At 38.0% G+C, this 19,082-nt stretch overlaps 1 protein-coding gene across 10 annotated transcripts in view; it reads right to left on the bottom strand.

The window, feature by feature from the left end:
* Positions 1 to 19,082, bottom strand: part of NFIB (nuclear factor I B) — a 274,434-nt gene that overhangs the window by 60,050 nt on the left and 195,302 nt on the right. For all 10 annotated transcript variants that reach the window (XM_027792825.2, XM_027792819.2, XM_027792821.2 and 7 more), the window contains exons 3-6: positions 17,465 to 17,518; positions 6,087 to 6,155; positions 3,863 to 3,983; positions 1,869 to 1,987 (exon numbers count right to left, since the gene is read on the bottom strand). In XM_027792825.2, coding sequence (XP_027648626.1) covers positions 1,869 to 1,987; positions 3,863 to 3,983; positions 6,087 to 6,155; positions 17,465 to 17,518 — 363 coding nt within the window. The remainder of the gene's footprint in view (positions 1 to 1,868; positions 1,988 to 3,862; positions 3,984 to 6,086; positions 6,156 to 17,464; positions 17,519 to 19,082) is intronic.

The following is a 19,082-nucleotide window of genomic DNA, read 5'->3' as shown; positions in this document are numbered from 1 at the left end:
TAAAGGCTCTTTCAGTCCAGAACTCTAGCTACCCAATGGCAGAGAAATTAAGCAAAGGTTCATTATAAATCTACTCAAGCAATCTGAACAATAACATTGTTCGCTACTGATAAATGTGACATGATAAAAGGCTGGTAAAACTGAAAAAGCTAGTATTCACAGAGCACATATCTTTGCAAGCAGAATGTTTCAAGAGTTATAAAACAATTTAGGTAGTTAAGAACTGTAGAGATCATCTGGGAAATGCTCTTGCTGTTCATGCAGCACTGCATTTCTTGGAAGCCCCTACAGTTCACTCATCAGCACAAAAAGACTTCATTTCAAAAGTGGGAATACATGAAGACCACTTCAGAAAGGAATGATGGGCAGTTCTCCCCACCATCACAAAAATAATTTATATAAAAAGCTCAAAAATTAGTTGAGGGACAATCCTGTCCTTTATGAAAAATAGTAATAAAGTGTCATAGCAGAGCAGGTTAACAGTCACAGAGGGAAATATTTTGCACAAGGGGGAAGATTCTAGGCTGGCACAGCTGCTGTTTAACTGTTCTTAAGTTTGGTTATGCAAAGACATGGGAAAGAATTTTTCATATAGAAATATACATATACATATATATTTCTTTTAACAGTAAATGCTGCAAACAGCTAGAAATAAAAAAATACCAGAACCTCCATGAGAAACAAGTACAAAAGAAATGATGAAGAAAGACTAGTACACATTGTGTGAGAGAAACAGCCTAACGATGAGAACATAGATCAGAGGGTAGGCAGAAGCAGATTAAAAGGAGACCAACTGTAACAAAAACTTAAAAATAAAAGGCAGCTGAATTAACAATCACATGCCACCTTGCACACAGAGATGAAAAAGAAAACTTAGCATGGAAAAAAAAACCACAAAAAGAAAGGAAAAAAGAAGCCTAAGACAATATAAAAATGAGGTAAGTCCAAAGGGTCATTTGGTTATTAGGAACTGAGAGCAATGATGAGCAACGGATGGGGAAAAGGAGGGCAACACTGGCAAAGGAAGCAATGATGTCTTTTTCTCCATTTCACTTTTACATACTGTGCTGTACATTTCATAGACTCTCCAAATAGCTGCAGCACCTCAGCCACAGGATCCATTAACCAATACTGTGCAACTACATGTGAGTTTAAAGACATTTTCAAATCACAAAGGTGAGCGAAAAGACTACATTGTCATCCAGGTTCATAAAGCATAAAGATAACATGAGGAAAAATTAGGACAATTACTTTTACTGTTTTGACAGTCATAACTTTCTTCTGCACACAATTATTTTCCTTGCTTCTGATACCCCAAAACACAACACTTACCAACAACCATTAATATATGGATATAGTGCCACAAAGCTAAGTGTGGGCTCTTCAAAAAAGAGCCTGTTGGACCTATTCTGAGTCACACAGTATGGACTAAACACAGATACAGGAGTCTGTCATAGTAAAACGAAAACTGAGTAAACTACTGTTGACTCAACCACAGTATGGAGATGTTTTGTTTTTCACTTGAAACCATTGTACTCAAAATCCTGCTGGGATGATCATAGCATACAGAATATCAAGTACCTCACCCGTCATACACCTTTACCAACAATAGCTAAGGCAGTCACCAGATGGAAAAATTATTATGTGTTTGTTTATACCATATCCTGTTGACGGTTGGTGTTAACTACATTTACAAAACCAGCAAGCATACATACCAGACAGAAAAATAATGATTCTTCTAAAAAAAAGCCATCATTTTATTGCAGTAACGGAAAGGCAGATGCAGAGATTTATTGTATATGCTTGTGTATATATATATAGTATATATTTGAATATACTTTGAGGTAAAATGGTCCCATGTTACTCACCTTGATCTCTTTCATGCCATGTCCGACTCCCCGCAGCTGGTGAATTTGGAGAAGGATAAAAGTCTCCTGTTGGGCTTGGCTCCATATTTTCATCTATGGAGATAGTTTTGGGTCTTTTGCTGTTGAAGTAATGTGAGATTTGGCAGTGAATGTAAGTGGCTAGCAGCAGTATATAATGTTTGGATTTCAAAAAATATTTCAGTAGAAAGTTATTCAGGTATACAAAGCACAAAAAAGAGCGTATTAAAGTCTACATAGATGATGTTATTTAATAATATGTAATGCAGGTGTGTGCTTGCATTTTTCACAATTGAGTGTTTCAAATGTGAATGGTGACATAGAAGTCCACCATCATTTGGCTGAACAACCAAGAAACCAGTTCCCATAACCTATCAAAGAAAGGCTGTGTCATGAGAGTGTTAAAATGCTATGCATAAGCCATGAAAGCAAAACAAAGCACTGGAAAAATACTGCTAATAAAGTCAAGGTAACAGGAACTTTTCTGAGTGTGTTAATAAGGAAAAAATGTAGTTTACTGTATTTCACCAGGTCAAAATCCTAAGCTTTTCAAAGACGCCTAACCTGAAACAAAGACTTTCCATTTTAGACTAGTTTAATTAAAAACAACAAAAGGCCCATATTTCAAGTCACACTATAAAACAAGGCAGCACGTCAATACAGTGGAGGAACGTCAATCTTCTTTGTAACAATACATACTGAAGCTGTTATGTTGACTGCCAAAGAAAACCAGGAAGGAGGTTTTAATTGGTGGTGGTGGCAGTATTGGTAGTAGTAGTATTATTATTGTTGTTGTTGTTGTTACTATTATTATTATTACTATTACTACTACTACTACTACTACTATTATTGCTACTATTATTATTACTGTTGTTATAGTTGTTGTTCAGGCAACACTGTAAGAATTAATCTATCCATTTCTAAAATATTCTAGGTGAACAGCTAAGCTGAAAATACAATGAAATGAAATAGGGGAATATGAGCAAAGTAGCTCAGAAGCACCAGGTGCTGGTGGAAGAACACCCCAACCCCTTGGCAGTCTTGTTACATCCTGTCCCTCTGTGCAGACACTACCTGACTCACTGGGCTGCAGAAACACAGGGCAATGACAGGTCCTATAGTGCTTATGATTCCATGGTACACTGGATAGTTTCAGAAAACCAAGGGGCCCCAGGGGTGTGAAAGACAGTACATTATCTGGGAGTCAGAAGGAATGCACAGCAGGTTCTCCACCTCTGTGGGCCCACTAGCTGCTCCTGAGGGAGAGAACAGGGTCTTTCTCAGAGCTGGCAGAAGGGAGCGTGTTGAAGAAAGGAACAAGTGAGTCCCTCAGATCACGCTACCTGTAGCAGGCATATGGAGAGCCTTGAGAAAAATTAGAAAGCCTGTGAATACCTCACATGCTCCTCATTGTTCCCACTGTGCTGGGAAATGTCCCTTGTAAGGGTGAGGCAGAAAACATATTTTCATGAGCTGGGGTGATACTATGGATAAAGTCTCTTTGTCTTTATACACCTGTCCTAATGCCTTTTCCATAGGAAACAGTACCTGTCCCAACATATCTTTCAAGACAGAGGTCCAGGAAGGAAGCCTCAAAGACAGCCTCTGTGCCTGCAAGCACCCTGCAGCATCAAGCCCTGCCAGCAGGTCCCTAGCTGCTAGACCTCTCTGCAACTCAGCAGTGGTTTCAGGATGCACCTCTGTTCTCTTCGCAGATGATTTAGCGAGGACTTCAAACCATGACAAAAGTTATTATCATCTTCAATATCAACAGTAACCACAGACAATAATGACACCACTTCAAACAAGATTTTTAACGTATATATCTGTACATGCATTACGGTAATGTACATAAGTAGCCTATCTCACAAAATCAGAGGAAATTCATAAAATAGTTGGTGTTGACAGTATTTGTGAATTGCCTGTCCTACACTATTAAACCTGGTTTCACACCAGAACTTATTTCAAGCTTTTACCTGCTTGGTGGAGAGGACAAGGACCTCTGCAGATTTACACCCGAATTCATATCATGGTAATATGGCTGGCTCGGAAGCTCTCCAATTGGGAAGTTTACTCCAGTTCCTTGGGTTATGGGTGCTGAAAAACACATCATCATAACAAGTCAAGAATAATCTAACTTTTTAGCCATCCTTTCATTATTAACACTGGGAAAAACATCAAGGTGTTACTACATGCATCTCATTTTCTGCCTCTTGCAGAAACCAAGTAGAGACGGATTCTATTGATATTTATATATCTAAAAAAGTGAATTATCTTCCCCAGTCCCTAGAATTCCCTTAGCAGTTATGCAGACAAAAATCTGTTTGTTATGTAACAGATAACCTAGAATCATCAATATGAAAAGGTAACACAAACCTTAGCATAAAGTCAAGCCTTCTGTAGAAGGACTTCTGTAATGCATGAGGCAGGGTTTATAAGGACAGCTAACGTTGTTTATTGAAGAACTGAAATAACTGAGAAGAATAAACTTGGGGACACACAAACCCTCTTTTTCCCTTAATGTTAACTCTTTTGTATTAATAATAGCTTTCTGTGCTGACAATGTTTTGCTGCCTCCTTTTACTTTCACACAGTGCCACAGGTGCTTCCTTGTGTATGTACACCTACACACAAACACACACACACAGTGTTATCTTCACCTCCTTACAGGGTCTGTATACTGTACATCTTGGCATTTCAAGAATAAATTACATGTTACATATTGTGGTATATTTACCTTTGCTTACTGTCTGTGCATTGTGCATTTTAGCTACCTTTGGCACTTAAAAGAATAATTGCATGTTGTATAATGTATCTGAAGGTTTGTGTATTTCCTGACAGTTAAAGTACAACTGTGTTGCGGCTTGAGGTTAAACAAAAGCTTGGTAAGAAATCCCACAGAAACCACATGCTTTAAAGCTTATTATTGGAAGTATATCGTGTCTAACAGCTGCAGAAGGTACAATTTCATAACATACTACAATATTGATCTTTTTTTAATCTGAACGGCCTGCTACTTTGAAATGCATTTAATCACATGACAACTAAATAAATCTGTATTTCACACATCCCCAGCCTCCTAAAACAGCAAAACCATATCTTCAGCAAGCACGAAAAAGAGTATGTCCTAACACTGCATGATGTCAATGCTCAGTACTTTGCTGAAGGGCTTAACATAATTTTAATTGTTGAATATTAATTTCTGACCACAGCAAATGAAATGACACATGCATCTTAAACCTCACTTGAGTTAATTAAATTCCTCAAGCATTCTGACCTGGCATGAATTAACTTCTGTGCAAAATTTGGACAGTTTTAGAAGCTTATGCCTCACTGGTTTTGCCCTCACCTCATCAGAAAAGAGATTTTCCTGGACCATTCAGCTGTTACAATGTTGGTGTCATTGCTGTGGATACTTCTAACTTTAACTTTCAAGTATTTTTGTTCACTTCCTAATGAAGTCTTAAGAGAAATACTTTAATAATGTTTATACTAAAGGGAGAAAATAAGTGTTCAGAAAGCAATGTCAAATGAAAATACGCACAGTTTATGCCATACTATTATAGCAAATTCTTAGATGTCAACAAAACAGATCTTCTTACTTATATTCATTTTTTCTTTCTGCAAAAAAAGCTTCACATGTCCTTTTACATTTATACTTGGGTGGTGGGGGGGGTGGTGGGGGGGTGTTTGCATGTTTGTGTCCATGACATTTCTGGTGTCAAAACAAGCTAATTTTATTAGAAACTCAATTACAGCCAGTGCTACGAGTAGAAGAAATACAAGCATGTAATATCCATGCTGTGATTTTTTTTTAAGAGCTACAAATTCAAAACCAAACTAGAAGAGTAATCAGATGGTTTGGCAAAATACAAGGATATGCAGGATAACCTTAAAAAGCTGCAAGTCTAACAAATAGAAGGTTTTGTTACATACAGTGGTTTTATTGACATATCCATTTATTAAGCTGTACAGAGGGACAAATTGATTCAATCTTTGAATTTCAGAGAGACAGTGTTTGTTCTATTACAAACACATGTAATATGAACTCTAAGACTGTGGTCAAACATATCAAAATTGTTCATGGTTATAGGCATTTTCTATGCACCTTACACCTTGAGAGAAAAAAAACTTCAGGAAAAAAACTTTCACTTGATTAGAGCAGGCTTTGGAAATTATTAAATGTAAATCATAACTTACTTCTGGACACCCTCACAAGTTCTGACACGTTGAACACTCCAGATTTTACAAAACTGTCTTCAAGGTACACTGAAAAAGATCACAATACCATAATCAATATAATTGGAAGATTAATAATTAACTATATATAAGTTTACACACTGGTTAACAACAGTATCAACAGAGTTCCAGAACTATAATACACAGACCAAAGTACACTGAGAGCCGTTCACAGGATCTAACAAGAACTGAAATTCAGGAAGTGCAAAAAATCTTGAGGAGTTGTGAGAAAACAATTTTTTAATATGTGTACACAAACTAACAAGCAATACACTGAGTTCCTAGCTAACCATCCAGAACACATCTAAAACCTAGATCCTTTTATCAGTATCTTTTTTAAGTTTTTAAATCAGTATTTAACTAAAAACTGTACCAACTGGACTAGGCAATTTCACCATAGAGCAGTCCTGACCTCAGATACATTTCTGCTAAAATTATACTGAATTCTTACTCTGCTCATAGTGACTTTACACTATCACCTCCATTACCAAATCACCTCTGAGGCAGATGAGGGTTTTATTATTATTTCCAGTAAAAGCAGGAACTGGGCAAAACAGCTGAGTTATTCAGTGCAGGGGTTATGAATATTGTGAATTATATCTCTAGAAACCTATGTTTAAGAAACCATGTATTATTATTATTTTGGCTAATGTTTACTCACTCTAAGATAAATGTAGATGGTATACTTTAGCCCTGCCATGAAATTCAGGCACAACCTGTAGTACTCTGGTGAAACAACAGCTGATAATCAAAACTCATCTCAGTAGTGTAACAAGATAAACTCAAGAAAAGGGAGCTGAGAAACCCAGGTTTCTGTGAAAGTCTCATATCAATAATCACTGAATAAACTGATTTGACTAAATTTGAGATTAAATGACATCACGCTCCTTACAGGTAGGAATGCCAACCATTTACCCTCAGAAATACTTAGTACTATACTTGGTCCACATTGCTGCTCCAACAGTATTACTTTTTTATTTGCTTTCCTGTGAGAAGGTGCACTAAGATTTCTAACTGTGGCTTCTCTAGCCTCTTTTCTGAATTAACATAGCTTTTTTCTTTTGGAAATACACTGTCAACATTCTGTTCCAAAAGTTTGGATGGGTAAAAGCATTCCAAATGTCTTAACTAATAAAACATACAAACAAATTTAAAATGCACCTACTGTAATATTTACTGATTTGGAAAACAACAGCTCAGTACTATTCTCCTTAGGTTTCTTTTGTCAATTACTGCTTTCATCTTCAAGTAATTAAACACCACAGTGCCACTGTAATCAGGAAAGCGACTGTAAAAGCAGCACGCTTCACTCAAGAGAACTATCCTTGGTACATCTGGAGAAGTATCTACTTACTTTTCAGTCAAACAAGGAAAGCAAAGGCAAAAAGAGGAGTTTTCACCGCTTGCTAGCAGTCCTACTAGGCCCACAGAGCCACCTCACCCAGCACCTATGGTAATATTTATCAGTGCAGGTATATGACCATGCATCTGACAACTCAAGCTGAAAGAATGTGAAGGGTTCACCTGAGCACATCTCCTGACATCTCTTTTACACACTTACACCCATAAAGCGAAAGTCAGTCTTTCCCAGCTGAAAAACCATCCCACGAACAAGTGCAGTGGGCTTACACAGCACCATAAGCCTGTGGGATCATCCTGAATGATGTTATGCCAATGCTACCAGCTTCTCATCTTCCAGTCAACATCACTCCATACGATGTCCCTGCATGCCACTTCACACAATATCCCTACATGTCTTTATTTCCACTAGTAGCTCGGGAGACCTCCCTCCTTTTTTCCTCACTTCTACTCACATTCTTCTCCCTCTTGTTTTCAATACCTTCTCTCTATATCCATTACTTTTTCCTCCCTTATCGTCCTTCACCTTAATGTCACAGGCCTCTGCAACCTTATTCATCTCCAGTTTCTAAGAAATAAGAGCTTTTCTCTGTCATCTTCTGCATTCTCCTGCACCCTTTCTCCATGTTTTTTTCTGTGGCTGAAAACATGACATGGCTTCTTAAGTACCTATTTCTTTGTTTGACAGAACTTGGCATACCCATATAATAAAAAATTGCAAAGAGTTTGTTTCTTTTCTCCTTCTTCCTCAGTTTTCATTTTTCAACCTAAGAATGGGCAAATTGGATGAACACTAATAATTCCTCCAATAATGGAAGTCTTTCCCTTCTCTGCCTATGGAAAGGAAATTCTTGATTTTAGTTGGCCTGTAAGTGAAGCGTGGCTTAAAAGTCAGTGCACAAACGTGCAGCCACCTCTGGAGATGGTAGTGAGACAAGACTGAACTTCACTGCTCCTTATCCACATGCACATGCACTTTGAAGCACTTCTCTCATTCAAGTTAGACTAACTTGAGAGATGCTTTACCCTAGTGTAGATTAACCAAGCTATCATTACAGTGAGAACAAGCCCCAAGGCTTGTATTAAAAAACAGAAAATGCCCATGTAGGATTTATGTGAGAACACAGGTGTATACATATGTATGCACAGACACACAGAAACACATGTTTAATCTTCAGCCTTCTCTCATGAATTCTTAGGTTTTCTCATTGGCAATACTGAGAATACCCACGTAATGAAAAAAGAAATGTGTGTTTCTCTCCTTGTGATAATGAAATGGGAGCAAGGGAAAAACTCTGCCACTGAGTGGTACCGCTGTTTATCACCCCCTCACAAAAGGACGCACTGCTGACAGATGGATCACTGTCTTTCACCCAGGTTTCACCCTGCCTTGGATTGTCCAAAAATAATGACACCCAAAGACAGATGCAAATGCTTTGTCTGATGTTAGGAAAGAGAGGGAAACTGCAGCTATTGTCAGTATCCGTCAACTTAAAAATCAGCTTGATTTTTTTTTGATATAATGTGACAAAATATTGTTAAAAAAATGATGCAACAATAAACAGTCTATGTCTCAGGTAATGAGCAAATTCATCCCGAGCCTCATGTTCTAACAGGGAAGGTGGATTCCAGTGGTGCCTCTGAGTGCAGGAAAATAAACACATTATGTTCAGTACCAGCACCAGTGGACTTCAACAGTTTTAACTAGTTAGGAAGACAATCCATGGTGGTTATGTTACAGAGCTGCTTGGCTCCCAGCTGTGCAATAGGAAAATGTTCTGTGCCATCAGACTTCTGTAATTTGTTGCAGAAACATGCACTCTATATACGATAAAGGATAAACAGCAAGACTGCATGCAGCAGGACAACAGAATAGGACATTTTGACTTTAAAGTGTGAGACACTGCCTTTTGCCTTGCAAAGCTGATCACACTACTGAATAAAAGTTAACATTCATAGCCACACTATTACACTGCATGGAAGAAAAAAAAATGTGGTGATACTCTGCACAGTATATGTCTTACTGGTTTTTTTTATTAAGCATTCCCTAATGCACTGCTTGCATTAACATGTTGAAAAGCCTTAAATTAGTATTCTTGATGTATGTTTCTGATCTGTTCAGCACCGAATCTAATGCACTTGATAACAGTCTATTGTTGTATTCCTCACAGAGGATTTACTGTATCTTTTGATGGTCATGATAACACTTTGCTGTCTTTATTGTTCTGACCTAATATAAGCACTGACTATTGTAAATTTACTAAAATTCATCTTGCCTGAGAAAAAAAACTCTCTGAAATGCATTTCACTAATTGTCATTATTCTTAAAAATCTGAGTTCTACAAAAAGAACATTTCTGCCAAAACCACCATAGTGCAATTCTGTATAAACAGTCCGTAACTTCCAAAATCCATAAGTAGCTGTGGATTTTTTTCTGTATCTCCTTTTGGTTTTTGCAATGGGTGATTATAAAATCTGTCTTCTTTCCTTACTTTTTTTACAGAAAATTCATTTCTGAAAAATAGACTTTTCAAGCAATACTACAATGACCAGACCAGTGCCATCAAGGATGAAAAGCAAACAGGTTAAGCCAAGGAGCAGTTTTGATCAGAAAGTTTCTCCACACTGTCAGTAAGAGAAGAAACCTTCAGTAAATGCCTCCAACTGCTGTAGAAGTCATTCTGTCCTGGGCCTTATACCTCTTCCACTCTATTCCTGCACTATGCCTTCAAGAGCTGAGTTGCAAGTACAGCTTTTAACCATGGTAAGAATTAAAATGGGAGGGGGGGGGGGCGGGAAGAGGTTGTTTAAACCAACTGAAAAATATTTTCAGTTTGCACTAACTTGTACTGTAAAGGGCTTGTTCTCACATTACTTAAAAGCTTACCAGTGACGTCTGGCTTTACAAATCTTTAACCAGCTTTTTTCATGTCTTCTGATTTAATTGTACTTTTATGAATAGGACACCTGTTTGCGTTCTGCTGCTGCATATTGACTAGTGCCAAAACCTAAAATTCCTTCCTGGTATCATTAAACATCCAGTTTTTTTCACTGATATGCCCTTGATTTTGAGCGACTTATAAAATAACAATAAGGATCCAATCACTGCAGGGTACAATTCGTATTATTGTACTTTTATTCTGAATCTTTAAAAAGAGGGATTATACAGTAGTAGATAGACGTACTAGCAGTGAGACAGGTTCAGCATCAGGAGCTGCTGAGAAGAAAGGCTGGAAGCTTCAGCCTGGTGTGCAAAATACTAGTAGAGAGCTGCAGCTTGATTTCAAGTTTTGCAATGTAGCTGCTACAGGTTTGTCTGACTTCTGAAATTGCTACAATTAAGGATTAGATCTTTTCATTGTATAGCTTCTTTTGTTTGAATCCTTTAAAACTGACTTTTAAGGGATCAGCTCTTGCTGCTTTCTGAAGTATCTAACTTCTACAGGAAGCTTTTTTAATTTCAGCAGGAATTCTCAGTCAGAACTGGTAGTGAAAAATTACTCTCACACTGTTCACAGTAAGTTAACACACAGTCAGCAGACTTGCAGTTTGTTTTCTTATTGCATGCATTTTGAAGCCAGTATCTTAAAAAGAATACCAGAAACAGGCTCCCACTGAACCAGGATTTCTCAAAGGCAGTTAAGGGTGGATAACATGAGCCAAGGAGTGACACAGAAGATTTCAGTGATGTCATTTGAAACAGTTGAACTAGGATCTGTCCAGAGAGCAAGGCTATTTTGCTTATTGCACGATCGTCTCCAGCCTGGTTGCATACCCACAGTTTGTTTTGCTTTTTTTCCTGAAAGTTGCATTGATGTTGTAACTGAGACAGGAAACAAACATTGTAAAAAGATCCCAACTGCACTGAACTTTTTACTGCAATAAGAAACTAAGCAGCTGGCTGTGCCATTTTCAAAAACAAGTAAGATTTTCAATACTCTCAAGTTAAAAACCAGAAATATAATATCCTTCAGCACTGCAGTAATTTGAAGAAGTAAACATCTGGTTTAATGGACTCTGGAATCCATATACTGGAATCCAAGAAGAGTTTCTCCAAAATCTAGCAAGAAACAGAAAGGGTAACTAACACAAATACATACTGCTTTCTGCTCCAGAGGGTCTCAGCCATGATTTAAAAAAAGGTCGGGGGAGCTGTTTTTTAAAAGCTGTAGGACTACCAGGTACCAAAAAAATTTCTGGTGCCAAAGCACCAAAGTTTCTGGAATTCTAAGTGGTAGCATAAGAGTTTTTAGCAAATTCTTCTGTGCACACTTTGAAGTAAAAACCATTGTGCTCACCATTGAACACAACAGCATCAGAAGTGAACACAGCATCAGAAGTGATCACAGCATCATTTCTTTACACAGCAGGTTCATAAAGAAGGATAGCCGATGCAAGCAAAAATTCAGAAGTAATCTTAAACTAGTAGACAGTAGCAATCACCCACACCAAATTTCAAACCAGCATGCAAGGCCAAAAACTCTTCCTCTTGGAAAAAGGGGCTTTACAATCTGTGCTGGTTTCTGATTGTTGAGATAGCACAGCTGCACACTGCCCCCAGAATGCCCCACCTGGCTCAGGGCTGAATGGCATTACTAATTCATAGAGCATTTGGGAAAAGGGAGAACTCCACAGAAAATCAAGCCCTGACCAAACCCAACCCTGTTTTATTTGAAGATCACTATCTGAGATGGCACGGCTGCAGGCATACGGGAAACAGCAAGCATTTCAGTATATCCACTCCCACGCTGAAAAAGCAAGGTGAATATATTTTTGTTTAAATATAAGTCTGTCTGAATCCCCAAACTGCTAGCATGGCATCATCATTTTCACAAGCAAAGCTGCTTACAATGATGAGGCCAGGGAATATCTCCTCTATTTCTGTTAATTAGGGGGCTAATTCTCCATCCACAAGAGGGTAACTTGCAATACAGTACAATAATAAAACCATCTGTGTTCTGAGTCATTCAAAACTCAAAGACATTTGCTTATTGCATTTCCACAAAAGAGCAAAGGTTGAGACCATGTTCTTCTGCAGAGGTTATTTCTGAAACTATACATTCTGTAACTTAAAACTGAAATACTTATATCTAAAACAGTCATATACAGGCAAATTTATTACACATTTCTTAGGGCTTGATCCAAAAAGAATGTTCTCCCTGTGGCTGCTAGCCCATATGAAAGCACAAAAAACCCTTTGGGGTTCTACAGCTGCAAAAGAAGTTTGCATATTGAGATAGGTGAGGCTGGTTGCAAGCTTTTTGGCAGCACCTCATTTAATTAGAAAAAAAGAAGATGGTGATTTCACTCAGGTCTTCTTTGGAAATGGTTCCCAGAATAAAATTTCTGGTGAAAATAGAAGGGGAAAACCAATTCTAGAGCACTGGGTCTGGGTCTGGGTATGCATATACTTATGCCTCGCTGAGATTAAGGATCTTATCACTAGATTAATTCCCTGACAACACATCATGAGTTACTGCAAAGGAAAGAAAAAGGGAAACAGTGGGGAGGAATGAAAGGCAGAGAGATGGTTTCTCAATCTAAGTGTGTCACCCCATAAAAATAATGTAAAAATCATCAGCACACAGGCTCAAACCTGAGTCATCTGCATTCCTCATTCATCCCTGACTGACATTATAGAGTCTGCAAAATTTGTATGAAAATATTCCTTGCACCAGGTAAAGTGGAGTAAATTCTATCAGAAAAAATAAAAAAAAAACCCAACCAAAAACCACCATACCCTAACAGTCCCACTTGCTGGGAAACATAGCTCTAATAACCTATGAACTCAACCACCTGGAAAAAAGCAAAAAACTGAATTGTCTTTCCTCGCCAATGAGGTTCATCACTGTCTGTGTTAGGTTTCCTTTGCACCTTCTGAAAAGTTCTCTTTTGTATTCCCCAATGATGGGCAAGAATAGCTCTGAAAGACTACTCTCTTCCCAGCTCCATCCCAAAGACAAAAGACAAAGGACATGAAGCACCAGTAAGAACTAGTATCCACTCCCTCAGGTTTCCAGTTCTCTTGATTTTTCAAACTGTATTCAACTGTCTATCCTATCTTATTGCTATATCAAGATAACATTCTACTCTAGCAGTATTGTTATTTCTTACTCCTATTTTAGCAGCTTTAAAAAACTGTGTTTGAAGATGAGCAACATGGCAACAATTGGACACAGCAGTGTTAATGCTGGCGTATAAACAAACCAAGTCTGCCAAGCAGCAACCTCACCACAATAGCAGGTAGCAAGTAACCTTATTAATGACCAACAGTTGTGGTCAGCAGGCCGTAAGTAAGGGAAAGAAAAATAAAACAGAACAAAACCCAGAAAATCCTCTACTAGAAGAGCTGGCTAGTAAGGATTGTATCACTGAACGCCAGAGTATTCTTCTGGTGCCAGTATCAAGAGCTTACTAGCAGTTCTAGGTGTTTTTCTCTCTTAATTTTCATATGCTTAACAGAAGAACTTACTGAAAGATCATTCCGTCTGTCTTCGGTACACACCCTCCCACACCTTTGCAGATATTTCAAGACACATATGTTAAGGAAAGCTCATTTTTTTAGATATTTTTTAGATTTTTCTTAAGCTAGATAAAAGACCTATGAGACTTGCAGGGAGCAAATAATACAGCATCACAATGAAACTGCCACACTAGGTCTCCCCCAACAGGCTGCCTTCAACCATAGCCCTGAAGAGATGCCCAGTAGAATAGTAAGAAACAGAGCAGGCCTGAAATATTTGGTTTGGTTGTTTTTCTGTTGGGTTATTTTGGGGGTGGGTTGGGGTTTTTTTGACTGATAGTGTGAAAAGCTCTAAGTATTTTAAGTTTTAAAACTTCTTAATCCAGGTGTGCCTCCATCTGTTTAGTCACCCTCCACAGATCCATGGACATGTCCATTCCCTCTTGGAAACTATGTAAACTTTTAATACTTAGCACTGCATTATTAACAAAAACTTTCAGATTCCAGGAACTTAATGACTGATGCGGACAACAGCAGTGTTCAAACTCTTCTTCTCTCTCAGTCCAGCTTGGTTCAGCTCATCCGTCTGGAACCTACTTAACAAACCCTGCAGAGAAGCAACCTTTACAAGCCAGCTCTCAGAAAAATCAGTTTCAGTCTTTAGAAATATAGTAGATGAAATTTATGGAAAAATAAAACTTACAGGAGGATATCCCTGGATCTTGCTACAAAAGCTACATACCACTTTCACCACAAGCTACACCATCTTAATAGCATACAGTGCTATCAAAGTATTTAGTGTATTTGTAGGAATGTATTTTAAAGAGTTCCAGCAAGTGCTCTTAATGTTCTTTTGTTTGGCAAGTGACATTAACCTCCCTACATGGTTAAGACAGCAAATTACCAGACATCCTAAAGAATGCAACAGTCTAGCCAAACCTAGAAAAACCCACTTTTAACACCAGCAGCCTCGCCAACTACCACTCAGTTTCCAATGTCCATCCTCTTCCTTGGCAATGTCTTTGTGAAGGTAGTGGCATCCAAGAGCTAACAGCACCTATCCCTTGCCAGCACCCTGGCTCCTTGACCTACAGGCATCAGACCAAAACATGATAGAACAAACCTTCCTGGCACTGCCAGTCTGCTGGCCTGGGACCGCAAACAAACCTCAGAGTGGATATCCTCTGGGGCTCTGACAGAAGTGACTGCCTGGTTCTAATAATAACAGTCATGTGAAGTTTAATAAGAAAGAACAGGACAGCAGTTCTTTTCCCAGACAAGCTGAATGGAGTGCAACTCCCTCCCATTCTCCTGCACAGCCCCAGAAGTCTTGTATTCTGCAGTCCCACAAACCTCAACACTTCCTCCCTGCCAGCTAACTCCAAGACAGTATCAAACAGAGAAGCTGAACAATGCTAGAAGTTCATGTATCCTCAAATAGACAAACGACATTCAGTTATGCCTGTCTCTGCTAAAATGAAGGGTTTCAAGGGAAGCAAGGCACAGCCTCCATTTTCTGTCCCCACTTGGCAGCAGATAAAGGAATAATACTTACAGCAGTGACTCCAAAGCATGAGAAAGTGTTTCAAGCAGAAATTTCATGGTGAAACCAGCAACAGAGTTCTCTGCCCTCTGTGTCCCCCTACCTTCTGGGACACTGGAGTGTGTCAAACATTGAGGCATCCAGTCTTGCCCCACAAGGCTGCCAAAAGAAAGCCTGTACAGCTCATCTGCTGCACTGCCCAGGGCTCTGCTGCTGACAGCAAGATTACTCCTTGCTGGAGTAGCCATGGGTTGAAAGTGAGAGCTGATGAGACTGAACTCACTAGACATGATCCTCGCTAGTGAAATATGTACTTCTACCTTCCTATTCCAGATACTAAGTGGTACTTTAAAAACAGAATTTTAAAACATGTTGAAGGTGAGTTTCCAGACCCTGCCTTCAACTTCCCAAACCCAGATTACAAGGTTACAAAGGATCCTTAAAAAATGACAAGGGGTAATGCATTTGGCTTTTCTTGCGCTCACAAACAGAAATATTCTAGGACAAAAATAAATGCTTTATAACTAAATGCTCCAAGTTTTACAAAACCATGATTATCTGTGAGGAATTTTTTCAGGCTTGTTTTAGGTGTAAATTTGCTGGCTTGGGTTTTGAAACCTCTATCCTACATAATTTATGTCATGTATTAAATAGAAAAATAAAAGCCTACTCATAACATCCCACACAGTTTGGAGAGAAACAGCATCAAAGTCTCCAGCCAAAAGTGATTTCAAGCCTGTGTCATCCCTTGCAAAAAAAAAATCACATTAAAAAATCACTTTAAAAAAAGCCTACCACATTATTTTATTGTTCTGCCCTCATATATCTAAAACATATCTGCAATCTTCCAGTGTATGTTTCTGGTTTTTGTATTACAGGAATATGGCTTTTTGTATAATGATCTATGATGGTTCTCCCACTTTTGGGTATTCATGTGCAACACACATGACTTATTCCACCGCACGTAGAGAATACTTTGAACGTATGCTTAGTACAAAATTATAGAGCCACAATGCAGGTGTTTTCCCTAATATTTGGACAGATCCAGAAAATATTCATGTATATGTAACAGCCCAGCATCACACAATTACTTCTTGGTTAGACTGTTGTTCATTTTGTATTTAGAAAAAGAGCGAACTGAGTTAGTTGCAGCTTATTTCAGATAGACACTTCTGAGAGCCAAAAGGAAAAGATACAGCATGACAGTGGTGGCAGGAGTCACTCTTTAAGATGTGATACTATGTCTGTCACACTTGCTTGTCTTACCCCAATAAAATCCATAAAACAACAAAGATTTACAAGATTTACTAGCACAGTCTAGTTGATTAGAAGGGTAACTCCATGAAAATACAAAGAACGTTTGGTCTGAACTGTGTGGAATGGCAAAGTCTGGGTTTGATTTTCTCTTGAATTTTATTTCTAGAGAATCCTTATAGGGACTGTTTACATTGACACGTCTCTCAAAAAAAATTCCAGATGTTACTAGCATGACTCATTAATGTCATGTTCAAAAACTGTTCTGAGCTTATATGAAAAATATTAAAAATGAACATATTTGCATTTTATAATGCACATATAAAATAAAAGTAAAGAAGCTGTTAATTCACATCACAGACTTAGAGGTAGGTCAACTGTGGTTTGTCTGAGATCAAGAAGATAATTGTAGTTTTGAAGACTTTTATATAAGTAAAGTTATTTGGGAACTTATCTCCTTACTCCTTTTCCCATTCCCACTTAGAAAATTTCAAAAACCATGAACTGAAAGAAAAATTCCTTAGATTAAATGAATGTTGATGGAACTACAGTTAAGGCATTGCCAGTTGAAAAGAACTAAAGTAATCACAGCTTGTCCTGATTATATGTACTTACCAGTGCAAAATAGTTGCTGACCAATTATGCTCTCTTTAACTATAAACAATAGTATCTTTGTTCTTAAACAATGTTAGATGCACATGTTCTGGAACTTATATTTACCTGGTGGATTCTTGGCAGGATCATTGTGGCTTGGACTTCCTGGTTGTCCAGAATCTATAAAGAAATGAAAGAAATGCTTTACTAATTTGTTTTGAAAGTATCTCACAACCTTTTAATACCCTCCTTCAGTAATAAACCAATACTTAACTTTGTTCTTTAAAGGTCATTTCCCTGACTTTCTACATGAAGGCATTATTGAACAAACACACTATATGTAACCCATTTTATGCAGCAGAAACATTGTGAAAGATGCAATGATCCTAATAAGAGGAATTCACAGATCACTGAATAAGGACAAAAGAGTTATTCACATAAATATTCAAGTTGTAAACAAATCTACAAGGGTAACTTTTCATTCCCTTTTCCTCCATCCCCCAGATATAATATTGCATAATCAGCAAAGCAAAGGTAGTTTCTTCTCAGGCAATGACCAGAAAGACATACTGGATCAGGCAACTAACGGTGTTTGCAGTGATGAGTCCTGTTTCTTTACCCTTTGCTTAGAACACAAAGGCCTGCACTGATTCCACAGACTCAGGACTGCACTGAAGATATGACTGTCCATTTTAATACAATATAGGCTTTGTCTTCCTAGTCTGTGAGAACTGCTAGTGCAAAATGAAGATTAGGTAACATAAAAACTAACAAAACCCAAACCCTGTAGACTTCAAAGAGTGTTCTTTTCATGATACATGCTCCTAATGAATCACAAGAAGAATGCAATTTGATGTTAACACACTAAATAATAAATTGTATCCTTATTCATTAAAGCAGTTGTTTCAAAAACTCTCTTCTTTTTGCTGTATTCCCACACCAATAATACAACAAAACCCTGCTCCACAGCAAGAAATTGTTACTAACAAAGTAAGACATGATAGACACTCTTGCATGCAAAGACAGTAAGAAATTAAATGAAGGATAACCATTTGTTCCATATATGGGTACCTAAAATAGAGTAGTTTTACAGTCTGGATAAAAAAATATCCATTTTTTAAATGCAGCTGTGCTTGTTAGTGACATAGGACCACCAAAAGTTTGCATCATAGCACTACAGAAATTGCTACTACCAAATGGACCCCAGAGGGAAGTCACAGTTCCTGAACGCTTTGCTGCTTATAGTGTCCAGATTAAAGAAAAAGAAGATGGAAAAGGAGAAAAGTACGCATAACAGATACTTGTCCTTCAGTCCTCATCACTTCTTCTTAAAGCCAATGTAGCCCTCAACCTAGAATGAAACTCTATCTGCTACCAGAAGTTCATTGAAATATATTAGTGGCTTAGCAAATGTGGCTTGATATACATGTTTCTGAAGCAATTTAAGTTAATACAAGCCTGATTCTGCAGAAGGTGTTATTCGAGATGGAAATCCATTTCATAATTTCAGTTCTACTGAATTCATCTGAATGACGGTTGTCACAGAAGACAAGCATCTAGGGATGTACCAGAGTACTGGAAGACCAAGGCACATGTGAAACCCAGTTCTGACGGCATTAAAAACACAACTAAACTTTCCAATACTGAGTGAAATCACTCTTGTACATAATAAAATATACACTGCATACCAAATTCCACATGAAATCTCCTCTATCTTCTTCGGCCTTGGGTAGGAAGAATGAAG

Source organism: Falco peregrinus, chromosome Z (assembly GCF_023634155.1).
Source record: "Falco peregrinus isolate bFalPer1 chromosome Z, bFalPer1.pri, whole genome shotgun sequence".
In the NCBI taxonomy this organism is placed as follows: domain Eukaryota; kingdom Metazoa; phylum Chordata; class Aves; order Falconiformes; family Falconidae; genus Falco; species Falco peregrinus.
This window is presented reverse-complemented; position numbering and strand designations above follow the sequence as displayed.